Below are 23,703 nucleotides of genomic sequence, written 5' to 3' on the forward strand. Positions count from 1 at the left end.
ATTAACCAAGGTCCATCAAATTAATTTTTATTGTACATTTTAAATAAAAGTATATAAATAATACAATAATATATAAATTTAAACTTAAAATACATATAAATATATATAAATAATAAAATTAAAAACTTGGGGGAGCCATGGCTCCCCTTAATCATAAAGAAGATCCGCTTCTGAGTCTAGTATTAAATATTAGATGACTTTGTCGATGCACTGATTATATGAGTCAAACAATACACATTAGACCAATATGTCTATACACTAATTTGAATTTATAATCAGTATATTTTACATATTTTTGCATAGTCTATCTTTTTTATTTTTGGATAATTTACTCTATATTTTTTAACATGTTATATCCTTTGTATTTTTATAAAATTTACTCTATACATTTTTACATATATAATGACTTTTTAAACTTATGAGTAGTCTCCACGTTAATTATATTCAAATTTAATTATAAACTTAAAAATATTATTTTTCTAAATATCTTTTAATATAATATATATTTAAATATTTTTCAATGTAATATATATTTACTAACATGAAAAAAACACATAAAAAACATCAACCCACATATGCATAGGTTTAAAACTAGTTTTTTTGAAAGATTTTATCCCTGAACTTTGATCCAAAATTAGAATTTGTCATTGTCCAAAACTTCGATACGTTTTGGTCTCCAAACTTTAAAAATGAATTAATATAATCATTTTAATCAACTACGTTAACTTTTTTTTATCTGTCGAACACATTTCATGTTAATATCAAAACTGTTTACATCGTTTGACACATTATATCTGTTGAGAAATGTGTTTGACAATTCAAAAAAGTTAATGTAATTAGATTAAAATAACCATATTCATTCATTTTTTAAGTTTAAGAACCAAAATATATCGAAGTTTTGAACGACGACGAATTATAATTTTGCATCAAATTCAGAAACTACAGATATACTTAACCTAATTAAATTATCAACCTCTCATGTTCATCCCAACTCACCTTTTTAACTCAAAGCACCCCTCTTGCACTATGAGATGTGTGAAAACAATATTAATAACTATCCTAATTATTCAATATCTCTTAAAAGTTTTCATGACACAAATTATAATATAATTATTGATGTGAAAATGAAGGAAGGGGATTGGAATCCTCGTGCAATACAAATAACTATAATATTCAAAAAAGACTTGTTCAATATACAAAGTACAATATCATATGATATAACAAGAAAAGTAAAATCTAAAATATCATCACAATACATAATATTCGATAATAATAAAAAAGAATAAAATATATTATATCTCCATCAATCAAATTAAAACCAGAATATATATGATATTTTTAACAAAAAAAATAATACAAAATTTATAATTTAAATATAAGATATTCTTTAATAATTTATAAAATGATCAATTAATGAGAAGTTATAAAAAGATAAAATAAAAAATAAAAAATTATATAGGCAAATTAATTTAAAAATAAAATAAATAGATAAAAAGGTAAAACAACTTTAAGCACATGTGTAAAAAAATAATTATAAATAAATCAAATAAAAAAGAAAAAAGAAAAATAAATTTCATGTACACAACAAAATAAATATAAATAAAAAAAACTAAAAGTATCAAATGATTAAAACATTAATTTTTAAGATACTTATCAACAAAATAAAATAATAATAAAATAAATTTTCTAGTATCTTCTCATATATAGTATAATAAATTATTATAGATAATAAATATAATAGATAAAGTAAATTTTCTAATATCTCTATTTCATAAGTTATAATAGATAATAAATCTATTTAAAAAACAAAAAATTCACATTTATCTGTTATTATCGTCTTTACAACCTTTAAAATGATAAATCCATTGTTATTTTATAACCGAGTACCATATTATACAATTGAAAACGATACAAGAAAATATTTTAATAAAGTTACAATAACTGCATTGATCGAACTTGAACTAAATATATCATATGTCTAATAGAAAATATGTGAAAGTCTGTTGATATTGAAAAAAAAAATGATATATCTTATACGAAAAGAAGTTATTTTATACTATATTTTTTGTCATATGCTATTATTGCCCAGTGATATTAGAAGGGCAATAATATGCAAGGTACAAAAATAAATAAGGTGAAATTTGAAATATAAAAGATAGAAAACGGAATGAGAAAAATGTTTAAATTATAGATTTTGATAAATTGTAAGGTTTTAAAATTGTTTAAAAAGTTTTATTGGTTGTTTCTTAAAATTGTTCCTAAAAACTATTAAATGGTTGGATTGTTTTGATTTTCTACTCCTTACAACACTAAAAGGCACTGACAAAGATCCATTTAGTTTTAGTAATTTGTAAATTTCATTTGATTAATACAATGATCTGTTTTTGAAGGCATATTTAAAAGAGGGTGTGGTTTAACAAAGGGTATATAATTGTAAAAGAAGATAAGAAAGGGTGAAAGAAAATCGTAGCTTGGACTGAAACCCTAACTCCACTCGAGTGTGCCCAACTTGATCGCCGCCGCCGCCGAATCAGGTTCAAAGGTTTTCCGATGCTTTCCGTATTATCTTTTCTCTCTTCTCAGTTTCATCAATTCCTTCCTCTTTTTTTTTTCTTTTTTCGATTACAATTGTTTTTATCCGTTTTTCTGCTTCCGTCATTCACCGTTCTGTGCTTCCGTGATCTGCTGCATCGCCCTCCCCATTTTCATCTGACCTCTCCTTTATCCTTTATTTAATTTCAATCGGTTCAAGAAATCAAGATTGTTAGATAGATAGATAGATTGGTGGTTACATAGGTGATCCCACTAATTATTTGATTGCATTTCTATTCGTCATCCTCGTCTCTTGCTTTCTTGCTTCTTCTTTAATACTTGCCTGCACCTTTCTATATAATATATTTGATTTCCTTATTTATTTATTTATGAAACCTTTACTCTTACACCAATTCTGTAATTTTAATTTTGCATGCCTTCAATTTAGCTTCCCTCTCCTCATTTCTCCTCTTTAGATCACACCCCATGTAATGATTTTATCACTTTCTGATTCCTTTGTACTTTGACATCTGGTTGTCCAAAACAGATGTGTAGACATAGACAACTCTTGTATCTAATACAACGAATTGTAATTTATAAAGTTGAAACACGATGTGTCTAATTAACTCATGTTACTGGTTAGAGAAATTGATTGAAAAGTATCAATGAAATATCTTGTAATCGGTATTCAAAAAAGTACTGGTTAGAGAAATAAATTGAAATATGACATTTTAAATTTTGTGTGCAGAGCCTATATTAAGGTCATTTTAACATATATTTTCGGATTTACTATTGACTAGCTCAATTAACAATATTTATTTGGGAAAGGGCATAGCAGTAACGGTGTATGGTTAGTTGACTTTAAGATGTTTTCTGCTTGTTTCAGTCTTCTACAATGGGAAGGAAAAAGACAGAGGATGCTGGCCCATCTGCGAAGACCAAGACAACTAAAGATGCTCCTAAGAAGGAAAAATTTTCTGTCTCTGCCATGCTGGCCAGTATGGATGAAAAGCCTGACAAACCCAAAAAAGTCTCCTCTACCTCCAGTAAGCCGAAGCCAAAATCTGCTCCAAAAGCTTCTGCATACACCGATGGTATTGATCTTCCTCCTTCTGATGATGAAGATGATGATCTCCTAGAACAGGAGGAGGAGAAAAATAATGCATCCAAACGTGGAAGTCAGCAGCAAAGGCCTGATTTAAAACCACTTGATGTGCCTATTGCTGATAAAGAGTTGAAAAAACGTGAAAAAAAGGATCTTTTAGCAGCACATGCTGCTGAGCAGGCAAAGAAGGAGGCTCTCAAGGATGATCATGATGCATTCACTGTGGTCATTGGAAGCCGAGCTTCGGTGCTTGATGGAGATGATGATGCTGACGCAAATGTGAAAGATATAACAATAGAAAATTTCTCTGTTTCTGCTCGTGGTAAAGAACTTTTGAAGAATGCATCAGTGAAGATATCTCATGGGAAGAGGTATGGTTTAGTTGGACCCAATGGAAAGGGTAAGTCCACACTGCTGAAACTTCTTGCCTGGAGGAAGATACCAGTACCTAAGAATATTGATGTTCTTCTGGTTGAGCAGGAGGTAGTTGGTGATGACAAGACAGCTCTTGAAGCCGTTGTTTCAGCTAATGAAGAACTAGTTAAAATTCGGCAAGAGGTTGCCTCTCTTCAGAATGCAGCTTCTGCTGAAGAAAGTGTAGACAAAGATGATGATGAAGAAGATGATACGGGAGAAAAGCTAGCAGAGCTATATGAAAAACTACAGTTGATGGGATCTGATGCTGCTGAAGCTCAGGCATCAAAGATATTAGCCGGTTTGGGTTTTACAAAGAATATGCAAGGCCGCCCTACAAAATCCTTCAGTGGTGGCTGGAGAATGAGAATTTCTTTAGCTCGAGCACTTTTTGTTCAACCAACGCTATTATTACTTGATGAACCCACGAATCATCTCGACCTGAGGGCTGTTCTCTGGTTGGAAGAGTATTTGTGCCGTTGGAAGAAAACTTTGGTGGTTGTCTCACATGATAGAGATTTTCTCAATACAGTATGTACTGAGATTATTCATCTCCATGATTTGAAACTTCATTTCTATCGTGGAAATTTTGATGATTTTGAGAGTGGATATGAACAGCGTCGCAAAGAGATGAATAAGAAGTATGAGATTTATGACAAGCAGTTGAAAGCAGCTAAAAGGAGTGGAAACCGAGCCCAGCAAGAAAAGGTTAAGGATCGAGCAAAGTTTGCAGCAGCTAAGGAAGCATCTAAAAGCAAAGGCAAGGGCAAGGTTGATGAGGATGATGCCCCATCAGAGGTTCCACAGAAGTGGAGGGATTACAGTGTGGAATTCCACTTTCCTGAACCCACTGAGCTTACACCCCCACTTTTGCAGCTCATTGAGGTCAGCTTTAGCTACCCAAACCGAGAGGATTTTAGGCTATCAAATGTTGATGTTGGCATTGATATGGGGACTCGTGTTGCCATTGTTGGGCCTAATGGAGCTGGAAAATCCACGTTGTTGAATCTTCTAGCTGGTGATTTGGTTGCTTCCGAGGGTGAAGTACGAAGAAGTCAGAAGTTGAGGATAGGAAGATACTCCCAACACTTTGTGGACCTTCTAACAATGGACGAAACAGCTGTGCAGTATCTTCTGCGTCTCCATCCCGATCAGGAGGGACTTAGCAAGCAGGAGGCTGTTCGTGCAAAACTTGGTAAGTTTGGGCTACCGAGTCATAACCATCTTACTCCTATTGCCAAACTATCAGGAGGGCAGAAAGCTCGGGTTGTCTTCACATCTATTTCCATGTCAAAGCCACACATTTTATTGTTAGATGAACCAACCAATCATCTGGACATGCAAAGTATTGATGCATTGGCAGATGCACTGGATGAATTCACTGGTGGAGTTGTTCTTGTCAGTCATGATTCAAGATTGATATCACGTGTGTGTGATGATGAAGAAAGGAGTCAAATTTGGGTTGTCGAGGATGGTACTGTCAAAACTTTCCCTGGAACATTTGAGGATTACAAGGAGGATTTGATGAGAGAGATTAAAGCTGAAGTTGATGACTGAACTTGCTTTTTATTAAAACAGTTTACTTTTATGACAATTTCCCCACATATATTTATATTCTTGCCTTCCTATATTTTTCTGATAAAGATGACGTTCCTCCTGCTGATGCCGGATTTTGTCTCCCTTTTCTTGTATTTAGCAACTGAGTGTAATTTTAGGTTGCGATAAATGCTATTATTAATGCTGTTGGTGAAACTCGTGGGTCGACGTGTAATTCAATCTGTTATGACTAAATAAACATTCATTGTTTTAAAAAGTTTCCCTGTTATCTCCAAAGGTTCGATATTTTGTTAATATAACCAACGCACAGATTTCTCCTAGACATGCAGTTTCTTATACAAAAGAAGATTAATATCTATATGAACCACTAGGAAATGTGCAAAAATATAAACCTAGTCTCGGTGATCTTCAACTTAATCAAACGTATCCACTTACATGCAGAAAAAAAAATAAAACTTTGAGGAATGGTTGGACTCTTATACCCAACAAATAATTTTATTTTCATCTTACATTAGTTAATGATTGACCCTTTAAATAGGGAAAGTTTATGCAACGAAGGAAAACAATTCTGTAGATGATGATTACTAGGAACTAGGAAAGGGAATAAGAAGAGGGCACAACTGAGGGTGAGGAGAATGAGATTCGGCGCGTGAGTGTAAGGAGCATAGGCTATTTAATCATCAAAATCTCTCGTCGACTTTTGAAACTTTCTCGTAGTTGTCAGACTCGGTCATGACTCCAGTTAACTAAACCATTCTTCATTACACTCTAGTTTTCTACTGACACTTAGATTTGTCCATTATATTCAATAAATCAAGTCAAGCCTTAGGCTGCTTTCAAAGTTCCCCGTTACGCTCGTCTTCTTAGAATCATATTCTTCTCTTATATTGGATTAAGATTTTACGCTTCATGCTCTTACACAACATTATCATAAGAATAGTTCATCTCGTAACCTTAGGGTTGCACAAAGCGTTTTAATTTCCAAATGTACTTCCTTCACCTAATCTCTAAAACATAATTAGTTCTATATATCAAACAAAACAATTCACATACATAAATATATGTACACGCTAGATCCAACACATTCCACACTGTAGTTGTTTGATTTGTCTCCTGCAAATGTTGGAGGCTAAGGTTGATGCGAGTGCAATGTTGACTGGTTTGTCTCCTGCCAATCACGTATTTCAGTCCTTCCACTGAAACCAAACCTCACTTGTGGTGATAGTCCCCTCTCTACGTTATATAAACTATTAACTACGGTTATTAAAGTTTTAAATTGGAAGTTAATCAAAATTAAATCTAACCAATTAAGCACCGACGTAAGCGGTAAAATTGGTAATGCCTATTTTTCAAGCAAAGAGAAAGACATCGATGGAAGAGGTATTCAGGTTTAATCAGACTACATTCTTACATTTCTTAGAAGCTTCCAGTTAGGCTTGGTTGCCATGTAATAGGCAAAGCAAAGTAATCTGACCCCAAATAACCTCGTAATACAGAGATACTTATTCGATCCAAAGATCAAACACAAGGTCCGAATCTAATACTATCTTAACCCAATGACTTCACGCAAGAGTATTCCAACATTTAAAGTACAAAATTAGAAACAAGTAAAACGATGTCGAGATGGTACAGAAGCGTAAAAAGAGTGTACTCACAATAAATTCCAGGGCAAAAACATTATAACTAGAATTAGCAAACATAACAAATTAAAAAAAAAAAACAAAAAAAAAAGACGCCTTATTGATGCTAAATCCTTTACAATCAGTTTTCCCTTTTCCACAAAATTGATATCGATCCAACATATTCAGTTTCCAGCCTGCCTCTATGGTCCAATATGTTGCGTTGGTGATCGCATTGGCCAACCTAGGAGAGGAGGCGATCCTGGAGGGGTTGCACTGCGGCTGGGAGAGAAGAGGCTAAGTTCAACAAATGTTCCTGTTGATGTAACACCCTTTTCTAATGTCCGAAATGAAATCGATCCTCGCTTTGTCGATGCATCAGAGTATCTACCAGGACTAGACCGAACATTTTCTTCAACATTTCCTTCTAGATGACTCTGGCTAGCAATGAAAGACACGGTATCATTATGATCATCGTTTCGCCTCCTAGCTACTTCCATGTCTTGCAGATTTCCCAACGCTAAGCTATCTGCCACTGGACGGTAAACAAGTGTGTACATGCACAAGCCAGCGCAACATACCAGTGCAAGAAAAGCCAAGAAAACAAAGGCTTCAAACATAAAATGCTCAGGTCCGGATAAAACAGATAAACCAAGAAAAAGAACCCTTAATGGAAGGAAACATGAAACTGAGAATAGCAATGTGTAAACCCTCTTCTGCAGACCCCTGTTAATAACTAGTTTCAAAATCCGACTACCAAGCCAAAAAAGGTATGAAGTCAGGACAATGGCATAAAGGCCAAGGAGAATAGTGCTGAGTAAAGGGTAAGTACAGAAGGCAGTATCACTCTCCCCGGCCATTGAAGAGGCAGCCCCCGCACTTGAAAAATAATGAGGCAACTTTTTTCCAGAACCCCTATTCTTGTCTAACCGAGGTCCAACCAAAATAACAAAAAGCTGAAGAACAAACATTGGGAGGCAGTAAAGAAGAACATATCCCGATGTTTTCACATTCCATTTTTTGCTCATAATTCCAGTCTCCAAATCCTGTAAAGGTGCCCGAAGGAGAAATACAAGTGTGAGGAATAGGCACGGTTCTGCAAATCCCAAATTTGATACAATGTAACACTTGCAGACAGTGTCCGGCCATTTTAAGTGAAAGGTACTCCTTAACAAAGTCAGTCGAATAATTTCACCAATACCCCACCAGATTGAAAATAGGATGATTGTGATTCTGATGATCCAAGGACCACTAAAATAAGTGAGCTGAAGCAGACCTTGACTATGAATATGAGAGCGGAAGTAAAATGAGTAAGCAATGCACATCAACCCAAGAAGAATTAAGATGGCTACTAAACAAATCGTCACCAGACCGAATGCCTCGGTAGCTATTCTCGACAGGGGCATTACCCGATGTACAGATTCCACGCATGCTCTCTGACAGCATGGATACAGGAAATCCTCTGGTGGTTGTGCCTTCTTTCCAGAACTAAAGTATATATCAATGAGTTCCCAGTGTTATTAAAAGAATAAGATGATTGAACTCGATCCAGATATGCATAATCACTCAAGATAGATAGCTCCACAACATCCCAGATCAATCAAGTAGCACCCCTCCATACGGTCACTGTAGATACAAGATTATGAGCAATACATCAACCCCTGAACATATAGCTTTAAGGCTGATTATCCAATTCAAGCACCTAAAATAGATAACGAATTAGTTAGAACAAGAAACAATGAAAGTTGAACACTCAAATGTAAAACCAAGACAACTTTGCTTAAAATGATCACATATCAGAACTTGAGATATTCAAACCAAACTCATAAGGAAAATCATTTCAATCTTCAGAGAGTTTAGCATATATCAACAAATTGACCGGGTTGCAAAAACACAGGCCATGGAAAAAATAAATTGAAAGGAAAAATAACTTATACAGGCTAACAATAACATCCATGTGAGATTACACACTACATTCCTAAATTGATAACAAGGTTTATAAAAAAAGTCCCAGAGTGGGTTTTGCATGCAATGTCAAAGGTGTGACCTCAATTGTGACCACATTCATTAGCTATATTTCGCAGTGTCAATAAACCCAGGGAGCCGCAACAACAAATGCAATTCAAAACAAATATAGATATATTAGTACATTAAATAATTTAATAATCACATAAAATCATAGGCCAGCGACTGGTTTTCAGCAGAGCAAAGAGACAAAAAAAGAAAAGAAAGAAACTTGGAAGAGAGGACGAAAAGAGTGGAGACTGTAACCGGGAGTTGTCATCGGGAACAGAAACATTAAGTTGAAAGCAGTAAATTGCATATAGAAGCAAAAAGAGGTGTGATAGGAGACGAAAGATATGGCGTTGTGGAGCATGAGAGGGTGTTTTGATTGAAAGCGATAGCAATAATAAATGAAGAGTGAGTGTAGTGAAGAAAAAATAAGAGAGTTGGTGTGGAGAGAGCAGGTATTTAGGATTGAGAAGGCACATTAACTAGAAAAGCTAAGGGTTGAGGCAGGGAAAGACGGAAGAAAATGTGAAGTAAAGTTAGGTTTGTTGGGTATTTGAAGAAGGAAAGAGAGGAAGGGGATGAAATCAAAATTGAAATCGATTGGGAGAAGAAAAAAAGAAAGAAAAAACAGAAGCAGAAAGAGAAAGAAGAGATTGAAGGAAGGAAGAGGAAGAAAAGAGAGGGAGCTTACAGCGGAAGGGACGGTTGATCCGGTGAAGAGGAGCGAGGAAGGGAGAGGGGAAGAAGGGGATCAGCTAACCCTAATTGCAACGGATGTGCGCGAAGGTGAATTGGGAGAGAGAAGGGAACAGGAGATGGCGAGGGAGTTAGAGAAGAGAGGGGAATTGGTGAGTGGGACTTTGTTGGTGACAGCCTGTCTCCAGCTGTGTCCTCCGAACCTTCCGCTTCGTGGATAAAACCACTTGCTTCGCCTTTCGCCCTAACCTACGTGTCTTCCTCCTTTTTCCTATCCTTTTCACACTCCAACACCCTAAAATATTTAATTCAATATTACTTTTAAAATATTAAAAAATTTAATTTAATATTTGTCAACCCTTTTCTCTTCTCCTCTGCTTATATATTTGAATAGTATGCAATAAGCAATAATAATAGAAGGAAGAAGGAAGGAATAAAAAATAGTTATTTAAATTTATGTATATATTTAGGAAGGAATTAAAGATAGTTATTTAAATTTATTTATAAATTTATTTAAAGTTATTTGACTAGCGTACGTATATGTACATATTTTTTACTATAAATGATAATCATAATAAATTAATAGGTAATAATAATATAATGTTATTAAATTAATATATAAAATAAAGTGAAATAAATATAAAAATTAATTATTGATAAATAATAAAAAAAATGATAAATAATTTTATAGAAAATAGATAAAAATAAACATTAATTTTAAAAAATTTAGTAAATAATTATATTCTAAAAGATATAATTGATATCATGAGAGTGGAAAAAAAAATTATCTTTTTATATATTTTGTTATAGATTTGTTATAGATTTAGGAGTGAGTGGAAAATGAAATATAATTGAAAGGTGACAGAGAGGCGTGGGTATGGGAGTGTGCATGGGAGGGAAAGGGATTTGGCGTAATTGAGAGACATAGTTAGAGATGTTGGATTGGAGATCCTAGGCGTCCAATGTTGCTCTAACCGCTCATCTCCTTTCAATTTCATGTATGCTATGTTTTTGTGTTTTCCGGTGAATGACACCGCATCTGCATGTCGTTTGTTGCTTGAACCACGCAATTGCATTACCCTCTGTTTCTGTTTCCGTTCAATTGTAACCCACATTACAAGTTTCTCTCTTTCCACAGCATCTCCTATCCCTTCTTCACCCACATTTCGCTTCGCAGTTTCTGTTTTTCCTTTCATTTCATTTGGTTAGAGAATCTGGGCAGGGCCACATTGGGTCTCTGTATCCATCCCTTCTTCAACCTAATACGGTATAATACAACAGAAAGAAAAAGAACATAAAATCACATTCTCATTGGCATTGTTGGGTTGGGAATTGGTGGCGGGTGTTATGGGTTGCATATGCTCCAAAGCAAAATCACCACCATCACACCAATACGTTTCCCAAAACCATACTGAAAGTTTGAAGGCCACTCCATCCCCCAACACCAACCATTTCGGAGACACCACTTCCCTAGTATCCAATTCAAATTCAAATTCAAATGCAACTCAAGAAAAAGCCTCCACCCCAATTCAACAGAAAGGAGACAAGAAAGCCAATGGGAATGGGGTGCAATCAACGACACAAACACAACAACCTAAGATGTCTAGGTTGTATAGTATAACCAGAGGGGAAAGAGGAGTACAGGTTCTCGCTGGATGGCCCTCTTGGCTGTCTGCAGTTGCCGGTGAAGCCATTAATGGCTGGATACCTCGTAGGGCTGATTCCTTTGAGAAGTTGGATAAGGCAATTCCTATTATTATTCCTTTCCTTGCTTCTCTTTCCATTCTTATTTAATGTCACCGACCATATCTTTTTCTTCAATCACTTACCTGTCATGTTGCAGATTGGCCAAGGAACTTACAGCAGTGTTTATAAAGCTCGTGATCTTGAAACAAATACAATTGTTGCATTGAAGAAGGTTCGATTTACTAATATGGATCCAGAAAGCGTTTGTTTTATGTCAAGGGAGATTATTGTGTTGCGAAGGCTTGATCATCCCAATGTCATGAAGCTTGAGGGCATGATTGCCTCACGGGTCTCTGGTAGCTTGTACCTTATCTTTGAATATATGGAGCACGATCTTGCAGGACTTGCAGCAATACCTGACATCAAGTTTTCCGAAGCACAGGTACCTTCTAATTATACCCAAACCTACCTTCTAATTATGCATAACAGAGTCTTAAAGAAAAGATAACAACCTTTCTCTCATTTACAACTGTAAATTTTTCTTGGAAGCATTTAAAATTCACCTGATGTCATTTGTCCGTATGTGAGATCTAGAAAAGTGTCTACCATTTCTATAATTAAAAGAAGCTTGACACAAACTCTGAAGCAATGGATTGCTAAATATCTTTTTAAATCGAAATTCACTTTTACTACTATTATTATTATTGAATTTGACGACTCAAAAACATTGTATATTTTGTAAAGGGTTTGACCGGGATAACAACGACATTTTAAAGTTTTTTGAATTGCGTATCTCATCATCTTGCAAAAATCCCTAGTGGCTCTAGAGCTGTAAAGCTCTGACTAACTGCATTGGATATTGCAGTTAGTTTGCATATCTTGGACCTAATTAACTTATTAGTTGAAATAGACAAGAAATTTGTTTAAAGCAAAGAAGAACACTGAACAGTTAGGCACTGGTTATGAGATCATAAGTAGAAAACATTAATAGTAAAGTGTAACATCTTAGTTACCAATACAAACCCCCACCATGGATTCCAATAAAATCTTTGATTTATTGATTCCTTTGCCAGCATCCTTTGAGCACTTGGTAGCCGGCGTGAAGGACTCCGACGCAATACCTGAAACCAACAATAACCTTTTTATTAAAAGCCCATGTATTCTTTGCATTCAACTGTATTCACAACTTAAAGCTCCGTGTCAGACTTCTTCTCTTATTTTCTTTTCTCATTAGAGGACCTCGGCTTCTTGTTTCAACTGGGTGAATAATTTTTGTCATATTACAGATCAAGTGTTACATGCAACAGCTTCTTCGTGGTCTAGAACATTGTCACAGTCGTGGTGTCATGCATCGTGACATAAAAGGTTCAAATCTTCTGCTTGACGGTAATGGCAGACTAAAGATCGGTGATTTTGGGCTCGCAACTTTGCTTCAGCCATCTCAGGGGCAGCCTTTAACAAGTCGGGTAGTGACCTTGTGGTACAGGCCACCTGAACTTTTACTTGGAGCTACAGATTATGGAACTACTGTGGATTTGTGGAGTGCTGGATGTATTCTTGCAGAGTTGTTTGTAGGGAAGCCTATACTGTCTGGACGAACAGAGGTAGTATTCTACTTTTGTCTTGGTTATGTGCAAATTTTTTGTTAGACATACTCAAGCCTTTGCATTGGATACCTTTATCATCAAATCTTTGATGATACAAGCCTTAAACTAATAGGTTCTCTTCTGTTACCTATGCATATTTGCATCGGAGGAGAGAGAGTTATACCTTTACAAAGTAATGTAAACTAGAGGAAGAAATCAAATAAGCATCACATTTGTAATCTAACTTCAACATGTTAGTTTTATAGCCATTTGAGTTATACCTGCAATCATTTTATTGATGAGAAATGGTATTTACGATTTAAAAGGTGTCATTTGAAATACTTAATTGTTTTGTCACAACTTTCCATGGAACTAAGATCTGGTAATATGTCATTCTAGGTGGAGCAACTACATAAAATCTTCAAACTGTGTGGATCTCCTTCTGAAGAATACTGGAAGAAGTCAAAGTTACCGCATGCAACAATTTTTAAACCTCAACATCCTTACATACGCGTTGTTTCTCAGACATTCAAGGATTTTCCTTCATCTACACTGAGCCTCTTGGAGGTCCTTCTAGCTGTTGAATCGGATGATCGGGGAACTGCACCTTCAGCACTTCGGCATGAGGTAAATATTAGTTCTTTTACGAGTGCAGTTCACACTACAAATCGTCTTTGAACAGAAGAATGGGCCTCAGAAGATTTCTTTCCCAACCTTTTTTCCTTAGCCACTGACATTTTCCATGCTTAGTTCTTCACAACGATGCCACTTCCTTGTGATCCATCATCTTTACCAAAGTATCCACCGAGTAAGGAGTTTGATGCGAAACTTCGCGAAGAGGAAGCTAGAAGGTATTACTTTTTTGAGTTTTTTATATTAGAGAATAAATTAGATTAAATTAGTTATCCGAAAATTTGACAATCAGCGGCGGTGTCACCTTCTAAACCTAATTTTCTTGAGTCAATTCTTACGTGATTTTGTCATATCTGATTTTTTTGCATTACCTGCAACAATAGGACATTTTTCGCACACCTTTCTAGTGTGTGCTTTAATGATTATTTATTTTCTGTATCCATGTCTCAAGCAATAATAGAAACGTTTTGGACTTTTCTTTTTTGTCTTCCTTTCCTTTTTGTTCTCTCAGGATATTCATTTCTATTATTGCAGAAGTATTTGAGTGTTTTTTTGGTTGGTTTTTCCTCTTCTTTTTGAGACACGGCTTTGTCTATTATTATTTTTCCATGTGTTTCTCCTGACACCCATTTGTCTATTATTAAGCAGGCGAAGAGCACCAAATAAAGGACATGATTATGAATCACTTGGGAATAATTTAAGAGAGTCTACAGCTGTGCCAATACCTGGTGCTAATGCTGAGTTTCTGGCAACTATTGGGGTACGTTATCATAAACACATAATGTTAATGGACATTCTTTTCATGAGTTATTTGGGTTTGCCTGACACTCCTTTTTCCATGTGATTTTTGGCGCCAGAAAGGACAGTGTAATTCTAAGCGGGTCTGTGAGAAGTACAATTACGAAAAGGATGAGGGTTATGGCTTCTCTCGCGAACCTGTAAAGTCAACGTCAACAGCACACAATGTACTTTCTCATTCTGGGCAGTCAATGCATCCAAGTGTTTATGGATCCTCACGCAATTTGAATTTGACAGAGGAAAATGTCCTAACATGCCCTGATCATGGCTTTATATCAAGAAAGTCTGAGTTGAGCAAACATACTTCCTATTGGCAAGGTAGCGTCGCAAAATTGTCAAGATTTTCTAATTCAATTGCAGTTCGTGGTGATTCACTGCTTGAAATGAGTGGTGGTGACTTTGGTGTGAATTCGCAGTTGCCAGAAGATCAATTTGGCAGGATATATAGCCATAAAGCAGATAGTGAGTCCAACCAATTGTTCGATGGACTCAAATCTTAACAGAAGAAGGACTTTCTCCCCACAGGGAAGGACCGTGCCAAGGTAAATATGTGAAATTGCTCAATTGTTGACTGTGAAGACTGGTTTGCTTACTTGCTTGATATCAAGATTTTCTTGCAACGGGGCTAATGTTAATAACCCAGGGATACTATGAGATATCCCTGTATGATAATAAAAATATATCTGTACTAGTAATTAGTAGAGGATACTGGAACCTGAATGAAACTTTCAGGAGATGGTTGTTATTATTTATGTTCAATGAATATGAAGCTGTCAAATAATTACCTGCTTGTATTTATGATTACAGGGCCTTGCTAACTAAAATGCCCGCATGCATCATTCTGGACCGTCGCTGGCCTCCAGAGGATAGTCTTGGAGGAATACTGAAGGAAAACGAAAGGCAAACCCAACATGCTGTCCGGAAAGCTCGTTTGAGAAATCAAAAAGTGACTGACTTTCAAGAGTGTTCTGATGCAGTTAACATGGGATGAGAACACTCGAACGCAGGGTTGTGGCTATCATAAAATGCCAAGATAAAATATTTGTTATGAAAGTTATTCAATTCTTGTTGCCAATGGATGACTAGTGCTCAGAGCGCTTCAACTCACTTCTTCATTTCAGATATTTATAATTACCATGGAAGGCCTTGTACAGTGTTCTAACCAACAAACTTAATGCTTCAGGAAGGTCGATAGTTTATAGAGCCAATAAAATCCATGCCGATAGAGTGTACAATAATTGTATAAAACACACCAAGTTGCCCATTGCCTGATCGCGAAGTCATTTCCATGGCATTGTACATTTGAAACTGATTTTGCCCGATTACATTTTATTGATTTAATGCATAGGTTAATGGGTTACCTGCATGTTCAAAGCTAGAAGAGGGCATTGGCATAGGAAATTCGAAAGGCTGAAGAAAGTCCTGCATTTCAAAACATCGAATTCTCATTAACGTGGGTATGCAAGTGAAGTAATACCAAGACAGAAGATTTACTATTAACATTCATGTGATACCTTAATTTCTGGGATTATTTACTAGATCGATTAACCTCTGCAATCAATTCTATACTTAGGGTGGGTGTGTACATGCAAGAGGCAATTAATTAAAACATGCAATCTCAAGACTTGGAGCTTTGGAATAGAAGAAATGTGGAATTTCTAACGAACAGCGAACACTGTATGATTATTAACTATACATATACAATGGCTGGCTATTTGTTCTTCCCACTCTAACTTAAGCTTTAAGTCCACTTCCTTTGGTTTGATCTCAATTCATTTATAAATAGAAGAAAAGAGGAAATCATGTTTCGCTGTACTTTCTACGCTTTATTTGTTTGTGTTGCTCTAGAGGATCTTGGTCGTCAAGCAAAACCTTAAAATACGTTCACAAGAGTTTTTTCCCTTCAAGGAATAAAAATAGGAAGCTGGGTTATGGACTAAGCTTGTTTGTTATGATTGATTTGATGTTCAGAAAGCAGACACGAATGAGTGGGTGAGTGAGTGAGTGAGAGAAAGAGATTGAAGATTAAGATGTTGACGGAAAAATAGGTACAGAAAGAAATTCCACCAAATTTGAAGATGCAACAACTGCAGTTTGCTTGATTCACAATTCTGAGAGGTGTGTTGTCTATATCAAATGCGGATCCATCCAGTGGCAGTGCATGGGAGTTCCCTTGGCGTCAAAGCATCAAACGTCAATTATTCCTCCCAGGCCCTAGCCAGCTAACTTCAAACCAAATATAACGCATGCATATCCATGTTCGCTTCACTGTTTTTCATCACTCACTTTCTACACACAAATCAAGCCAAGATGAGGCCCAAACCCCATCAACCATTCAATTCCAAGCTGCTCCTTCTGCCGCTCTTGGTGGCCTTCTTCCTCCTCTTCGTCCTAAGATCAAACTTGTCTACCTTCAAAGACATGCAAGAGGAGACCCCAAATGCTACCTCACAACCATCGCATTCAGTAAAGACCCAAAATTGTTCCCCGAGTTGCAAAAAGATACCAGTTTCTCTCTCCCAAACACTCATCCACTACTCCACCTCAACCATCACCCCACAACAAACGCTGAAAGAGATATCGGTGTCTGCAAGAGTGTTGGAGAAGAAATCCCCGTGCAACTTTCTGGTGTTTGGGTTGGGGCACGACAGCCTCATGTGGAGTGCACTGAATCATGGTGGGAGGACGGTGTTCCTGGAAGAAGACGAGGCATGGATGGAGCAAATAAGGAGGCGGTTTCCGACGGTGGAGTCGTACCACGTGAGGTACGACAGCAAGGTGAAGGAGGCTGAGAATCTGATGGAGGTTGGGAGAGGAGAGGAGTGCACAGCAGTGGGAGACCCCAGATACTCCGTTTGCCAGCTTGCTTTGAAGGGTTTGCCCAGTGTGGTGTACGAGACAGAGTGGGATCTGATCATGGTCGACGCACCCACCGGCTACTACCAGGATGCACCTGGGAGGATGAGTGCCATCTACACCGCTGGGATGATGAGCAGGAACAAGGAGAGTGGAGAGACCGATGTGTTCGTACATGATGTCAACAGAGAGGTCGAAGACACTTTCTCCAAGGCATTCCTCTGCGAATGCTTCATCAACAAACAAGAGGGCAGGCTGAGACACTTCACCATTCCCAGCTTCAGGCACCACCCTCACCTCTTGCGCGGGCCCTTCTGCCCTCCCCCACCGCCTCCTTCCTGATCCACCCTCATCACTCTCAACCCATTTATCCACTACTGCTTCTTCAATAAAATATTTCATAACACCACAACATTTTTTTTTTTAATTTTATACAATATTATAATTGTAATTTGCTAGCCTAAATAACTTGTATGTTGTATATGAGTCCAGATTCTAAAAAATCATTATAATTGACGAACAAATATTGCATTATCGACCATAGAGAAAATTACGATACCTTACCTTTGAATTGTGTAACTTCCTGTACAATGATTTTGGATCCTTGATATGTGTCTGTTGAATTTTAGCTAAAGTCGTCTTTGCCCATTTGCCCATTAAAAAAAGGTATTATTTTATTAGTAAAAAAATAAAAATAAAAAGAGTAATGGCGAAGTTTGGTATTTTAAAAATATTAAAAAGAGAGAATTTAATTAAAAGGGGGGACCGGGGAAGGAGAAGAAAAGTTTTGGTGTTGAAAGAGCGGAGAACGCATAGCACAGAGCAGAGAGAGGGTTGCGATAATGAGTAACGAATAGTAAGTATTTTTGTTTGAGAGGAAGAGGTTGGGGGAAGAAAGTGTTACTGATCTGGGGTTTCGTTTGATTTGATTTGATTTGATTTCAGCGATTACCTGTTCAAGCTTCTGCTTATCGGCGACTCTTCCGTCGGGAAATCATGCTTGCTTCTCCGATTCGCTGTCAGTCTCTCATCACTTCACCGGATTTCTCCTTTCGCCTTCGCTTTCTCTCATCTCTTCACTTCCCTTCCTTGCAGGATGACTCCTATGTGGACAGCTACATAAGTACCATTGGAGTTGATTTCGTAATCATCACTCCTCTTCTTTTCTTCTTTGACTCTTTTTCTTTCTCTTTCTATTTATGTCCCGACACATTTTCTTATCTCTCTCCAGAAAATCAGAACCGTCGACCTACAAGGAAAAACCGTCAAGCTCCAGATTGTGAGTTTTCTTTTCTTATACTCTATTTTTAGGTTTTCAGGATAACTATTGGTCACGCCAATTTCTATCTATTATCTATTTTGGTTATATTGTGTTGCACCCACCCGAATGTTACAATTTTGCCCTAATTTCTGTATTCGCCTCTTACCCAATTGTAGGGTATTGAAAAATCAACACCTAGCTCCATCTCTCATCTTTTTCCTTCTTATCTTCATCATTCCACATAAACATTTTTGGTACAGTTCATCATCACCATTCGTTGTAACCTTGTTCAGTCACGCTCTGTTCTGTTGTTGCCCACTTACCAAGCTTGGATTGTTTTATTCTGTTTTTTCGTATATGTCATTTTAAGTAGACCTCAGCTGTGAATCTCATTATCCATGTTGCTTGTCATAGAAAATGAAGCCATTCGAGGCATCATCTTTTCTCCTTCCCTAATCACTGATACTCACTGTTTCCTGTAGTGGGATACAGCCGGACAGGAGCGATTCAGGACTATAACAAGCAGTTACTATAGAGGAGCGCATGGAATAATTGTAAATCAACTTTATCCTATCATCATCTACGCTAAAAACCATATACCTGCCTTGATACTAATTGAATTTCTTGAGCAAACTTCTGGAATCCTTATAAGTTTTGGGATCGCAACAGATTGTCTATGATGTCACTGAGATGGAAAGCTTTAACAATGTGAAGCAGTGGTTAAATGAGATTGATAGATATGCAAATGACAGTGTGTGCAAGCTTCTTGTGGGGAATAAATGTGATCTGGTTGATAACAAGGTCGTAGACTCACAAACGGCCAAGGTAAATTATTGAATTATCACTTTTTTCCTTTTCGTTTTTTCTTTTTTGATTCATCCGGAAATTCTGTTCTTTTCTCTTTAGGAGTTCAGTGTTATTTCGAAATTAATCGTTAGGCATCTGGTGTTATTTCCCCCTATGGAGTTTATCTTGCGTTTTCTATGTCTTAATCAAGGAAAGTATTAATTTTGAACATATTACTCTAAATATAACATATGAACATTCAACTCTAAATATAGCATGTGAACATTCAACATTTTAAAAGTCTTACACTTGTATCCCCTGAGCAATTGAAACTGCTACACATGTATCCCTAAGCTATCGAAACCATTAAACATCTTGAACTATCAAAACTGTGGCGTTGTATAAAATAATGGAGGGGGCGCATTACCTCAAAAACTACTAACAGTTTCATTCTAGATACTGGTCTTTTTGGGATGGAAAACAAAAGCAATAGTAATAATTCTAAAGTTTATGTCGTTTAATATTCATCTGAGGTATTGGAGAGGAAAGGGAACTTCAATGTTTTCACTCTCATTCTATGACCAAATAAAGAGGCATGACAACCATTATATTTTTACTCTTTGGAGATGCGCTATCTCGGTAGAATTTCCAATTACTTGGAACTCAGTTTCTCTTAAATAAATAAAAATTTAGCAAAGATTTAGAGATCTTTTGAATGCGTGTATTGCTATTTTTATCATTAGCTAAATATGTCATGTATAATAATAACTTTAGACTGGTCACTTCTGCATTTATTGTGAGTTGTCAGTGCCATTTGATGTAGAATTGTTTAGTTAAAGAAGCATGTGCCTGAAGGGTAGATTATGAAATATCAGTTACTTTCCCTGCATGTTAAACGGAAAATAAGGATTAGGATAATCGTACTTTGTCTAACATGTATTGAGGGTATGAATCACAGGCCTTTGCGGATGAGCTCGGTATCCCTTTCCTTGAGACAAGTGCTAAAGACTCTATCAATGTGGAACAGGCTTTCTTAACTATGGCAGCAGAGATTAAGAAGAAGTATCTAATATCTCTAGCTCCTCTCTCTCATTTAGAATCTTTAAACTACAAATATAATCAATGTCTTGTGATGGTATGAGTTCCAACACTAGACGAGTAAGTCCCTTTGAGATGTTTTGAACATTTATTTGAACTTATGTGCAGGATGGGAAGCCAAACAGCTGTTGGTAAGTCGGCAGAAGCCGTTCAAATTAAGGGGCAACCAATCCCACAGAACAGCAACTGCTGTGGTTAGGTTTTACGGTCTGTTATAACTGTTATATGAAAATAGGGAGACTCTTTCTTTACTGTGTTATGACATGGATGTTTAAGTAGTAACTCTTAAAATATGACTGTTCATCTATTTAAATCCCTGGATAATGTTGTTCTGAATCTTCTGTCCTTATGACTTCCCTTGTTTAGAAGGGAAGGGAGGCAATTGGCCACGCATTTTCCGCATACGTATTGCATAACCACAAGGCAATTAAATTCTAAGTAAATGGTATATGCTTGTGGTAAGTGCATGGAACATTACAAACCAGTGCGCCTTAGCCTCACACCCTGAAAAGGCGCATATATTCGGATCACCAGTGCGCCTGCAGTCGGGAAAGTTGTCGGAGGCTTAAAGTTTTTTGGCTGATATTTCAACATTTTAATGTTCTACAAATAAATTAACGGCGGGGACTCGGTGGAGTTACTTTTCTGATTACAAGGAATTGGGTTTTTGTGGTTACGCACACACTCACCACATTACCACATCTTCGTTAGCGTATGCATGCTAGAACATACAAGCATTTATATTACTTTTCAAAGAGATCATGAATAGTGTTTTATATTCCGTGTAAATCAGCAATAAGTTATAAGCATGACAGGTAAAATTTCTCTAGGAAAATGCATTTTATCGGGGAGTTTGAAATTTGATGTGAAAGGATAAATTACAGGCTCGCGTTTTGTTTAATGTAAATGAATGTTTTCCTTTTCCCTTTTGGTTTCTTTCTAGAACCCCAAATCGTCGAGAAATTACAAACAGATCGGCGGAGGAAGATTTGATGTTGTCTTACGAAGACACTGTACAGTATTTACTATAGTGGTCCGGTCGTTGATTTGGTATGAACTGTGTTTATATTGTACGGTTGCTTAGAATAACTATTGGGCCTTTATATAGCTATGAAATTTGTTTTCAACATTTTAGGAATTTCTGGTTCACGTCAAGTTTGGTGGTTTCGTTCGTTCAACTCATTTTAGGCTTGGTTCACGCTGACATGTACATAATTCAGACTTGGTCAATTAAGGTAACATTCACCGTTTCGATTACAAATCATTTTACACTTACTAAGTTAATTCTCCAAATTGACATGATTCTATTACGCTATTGGCATAATATTTATATTAATTTTTAAAATTTTCAAGTTGCAATGCGGAAATGAGAAGGAAACTTCACCGAAACAGAACTCCAAATGATTACTATATTCTAATATCGTGTTCACAGCTGCCTTTCGAATCCTGTTTTGCCTTTTTCGCTTCCCTCGATTCATATTATATTATCAAAAATTAGTATACCAAAGGGGGGTAGAGGAGACAAAAACCATTATTTATTTTAAGTATAGACAAAAGTCATTTACAAACTGCAAGTTGGGAAGGAAGATGAGCTGGTTGTATGAATAAATTTCCAAATTAGGAAGAGGGGAGCATGCCTTCATTTTCATAATGAAGGCATGATGATTTGGGATGTGTCATCATAATCAAAGTAACTCGAAAACGAAGATAGAAACTATAATATGTTTGATTCATTTATTTTTCTGAAAAAAAAAACATAAGTGAAAATATGTCGTTTGCTTGAATTTAAAAAAAAAATGTAGAACACTGGCAGTTTCATCCTTTCTCTTTTGATGACGGCGTGCCCAAGAGAGGAAAATATGTTATGGACTTACGTTTTGATGACTTACTGACAGTGGCGGCACACAACGTTTGTATGAGTGGTTGTTGTTAGAGATGCGAACGAAAGCAAAGAAATAGGAAATAAAAAATGGTATTTGTGAATGTTGAAAAAAGGATGATGGAGTGTAGTTACTTTTATACATATTTAGAAGTTTAGATAAAGCGAGGAAAAGAATTGATAAACAAGAGCAGGAAAGATCCATATTGTGAAGAAGTGGGATAAGAAGAATTATGAGGAGGAAGAACAGCAAGAGGTGGTTGTAGTGGTGGATTGGGATTCGCCAACCGTGATGGTCTTGCCTTCTTTAACAGTGGCAGATGAAGGGTGGGGAGTAGAGGAGAGTGATTTCTTACTGATTATGCGGTAGATCTCGGAGAGAATGGTCTGGAAAGCCTTTTCGACATTAGTAGCTTCAAGAGCAGATGTCTCGATGAAAGAGAGGCCTTCCTTCTCAGCATAACCCTGGGCATCCTCGGTGGCAACAGCTCTGAGATGCTTCAGATCTGTCTTGTTTCCGATGAGCATGATGACGATGTTGGCATCGGCGTGATCCCTGAGCTCCTTGAGCCAGCGGGTGACGTTTTCGAATGTGGTTGGTTTGGTGACGTCGTAGACAAGAAGAGCTCCGAGGGCTCCTCTGTAGTAGGCACTGGTAATGGCTCTGTATCGTTCCTGTCCAGCCGTGTCCCATATCTGAGCTTTCACGCTTCTTCCCTCCACCTGCCGTCACATATTACATGTCATTTTTCATTCTTAATTGATGAATTAATGAATACAGCAACAAAAATACCAGATCTGGAACCACACCTCCAGAGTGCGAGTAGCGAATTCCACTCCAATCGTGGACTTCGACTCCAGACAGAACTCGTTCCGAGTGAATCGGGACAGAAGATTCGATTTTCCAACACCCGAATCCCCGATCAGCACAACCTTGAACAGATAATCGTACTCTTCCTCTGCTCCGCGACCCATTTTCTTTTCTTTTTCTTTTCTCCTCTCTTCTACTGATGATAAAAACAAAACCCTTTTCTATAGGCTTACCCTCCTCCTCACCCATCCCACCCAGCTTTTCTTATATTTTATTTTAATACTACCATGTCTGTCTGTTGTAAAACTCAATTACGTTTACTATTTCATACCAGTCAAATTTCCTTTTCTCTTTTTACACAATTACTTGAAAA

At 36.7% G+C, this 23,703-nt stretch overlaps 6 protein-coding genes across 8 annotated transcripts; 4 read left to right on the top strand and 2 right to left on the bottom strand.

Annotated features, from left to right (window-relative positions):
* Nucleotides 1-2,308: 2,308 nt before the first annotated feature.
* Nucleotides 2,309-5,864, top strand: LOC114187932 (ABC transporter F family member 4). 2 transcript variants are annotated; one of them, XM_028076358.1, is made up of 2 exons: nucleotides 2,309-2,534; nucleotides 3,419-5,864. In XM_028076358.1, exon 2 carries the CDS (start codon nucleotides 3,428-3,430, stop codon nucleotides 5,606-5,608), a length of 2,181 nt encoding a protein of 726 aa, XP_027932159.1. In that variant the 5' UTR covers nucleotides 2,309-2,534; nucleotides 3,419-3,427; the 3' UTR covers nucleotides 5,609-5,864. The 2 variants fall into 2 exon arrangements, with proteins under 2 accessions (XP_027932159.1, XP_027932160.1); XM_028076359.1 differs by having other exon boundaries at nucleotides 2,420-2,542.
* A 1,327-nt stretch (nucleotides 5,865-7,191) lies between these two features.
* Nucleotides 7,192-10,137, bottom strand: LOC114187933. The gene is made up of 2 exons (XM_028076360.1): nucleotides 9,932-10,137; nucleotides 7,192-8,929 (listed from the first exon to the last, which is right to left on the bottom strand). Exon 2 carries the CDS (start codon nucleotides 8,631-8,633, stop codon nucleotides 7,431-7,433), a length of 1,203 nt encoding a protein of 400 aa, XP_027932161.1. The 5' UTR covers nucleotides 8,634-8,929; nucleotides 9,932-10,137; the 3' UTR covers nucleotides 7,192-7,430.
* A 718-nt stretch (nucleotides 10,138-10,855) lies between these two features.
* Nucleotides 10,856-15,646, top strand: LOC114188894 (probable serine/threonine-protein kinase At1g09600). Its single transcript, XM_028077558.1, has 8 exons — nucleotides 10,856-11,679; nucleotides 11,780-12,064; nucleotides 12,909-13,226; nucleotides 13,608-13,835; nucleotides 13,959-14,059; nucleotides 14,490-14,601; nucleotides 14,699-15,181; nucleotides 15,447-15,646. Exons 1-7 carry the CDS (start codon nucleotides 11,284-11,286, stop codon nucleotides 15,137-15,139), a joined length of 1,881 nt encoding a protein of 626 aa, XP_027933359.1. The 5' UTR covers nucleotides 10,856-11,283; the 3' UTR covers nucleotides 15,140-15,181; nucleotides 15,447-15,646.
* A 1,018-nt stretch (nucleotides 15,647-16,664) lies between these two features.
* On the top strand, nucleotides 16,665-18,129 carry LOC114188889 (glucuronoxylan 4-O-methyltransferase 1). Its single transcript, XM_028077554.1, has one exon. The coding sequence runs from the start codon at nucleotides 16,896-16,898 to the stop codon at nucleotides 17,835-17,837; it is 942 nt and encodes a 313-aa protein (XP_027933355.1). The 5' UTR covers nucleotides 16,665-16,895; the 3' UTR covers nucleotides 17,838-18,129.
* A 112-nt stretch (nucleotides 18,130-18,241) lies between these two features.
* On the top strand, nucleotides 18,242-20,976 carry LOC114188891 (ras-related protein RABD1-like). Of its 2 annotated transcripts, XM_028077557.1 has the most exons (8): nucleotides 18,244-18,351; nucleotides 18,441-18,513; nucleotides 18,591-18,638; nucleotides 18,727-18,774; nucleotides 19,239-19,310; nucleotides 19,426-19,581; nucleotides 20,501-20,604; nucleotides 20,749-20,976. In XM_028077557.1, exons 1-8 carry the CDS (start codon nucleotides 18,338-18,340, stop codon nucleotides 20,837-20,839), a joined length of 606 nt encoding a protein of 201 aa, XP_027933358.1. In that variant the 5' UTR covers nucleotides 18,244-18,337; the 3' UTR covers nucleotides 20,840-20,976. The 2 variants fall into 2 exon arrangements, with proteins under 2 accessions (XP_027933357.1, XP_027933358.1); XM_028077556.1 differs by having other exon boundaries at nucleotides 18,242-18,351; nucleotides 18,441-18,638.
* Nucleotides 20,977-22,594: 1,618 nt separating this feature from the next.
* On the bottom strand, nucleotides 22,595-23,621 carry LOC114188890 (ras-related protein RABA2a). The gene is made up of 2 exons (XM_028077555.1): nucleotides 23,330-23,621; nucleotides 22,595-23,242 (listed from the first exon to the last, which is right to left on the bottom strand). The coding sequence occupies exons 1-2, from the start codon at nucleotides 23,492-23,494 to the stop codon at nucleotides 22,751-22,753; spliced, it is 657 nt and encodes a 218-aa protein (XP_027933356.1). The 5' UTR covers nucleotides 23,495-23,621; the 3' UTR covers nucleotides 22,595-22,750.
* Between the last annotated feature and the right edge of the window lie 82 nt (nucleotides 23,622-23,703).

This window comes from Vigna unguiculata, chromosome 6, assembly GCF_004118075.2.
Source record: "Vigna unguiculata cultivar IT97K-499-35 chromosome 6, ASM411807v1, whole genome shotgun sequence".
NCBI classification, from domain to species: domain Eukaryota; kingdom Viridiplantae; phylum Streptophyta; class Magnoliopsida; order Fabales; family Fabaceae; genus Vigna; species Vigna unguiculata.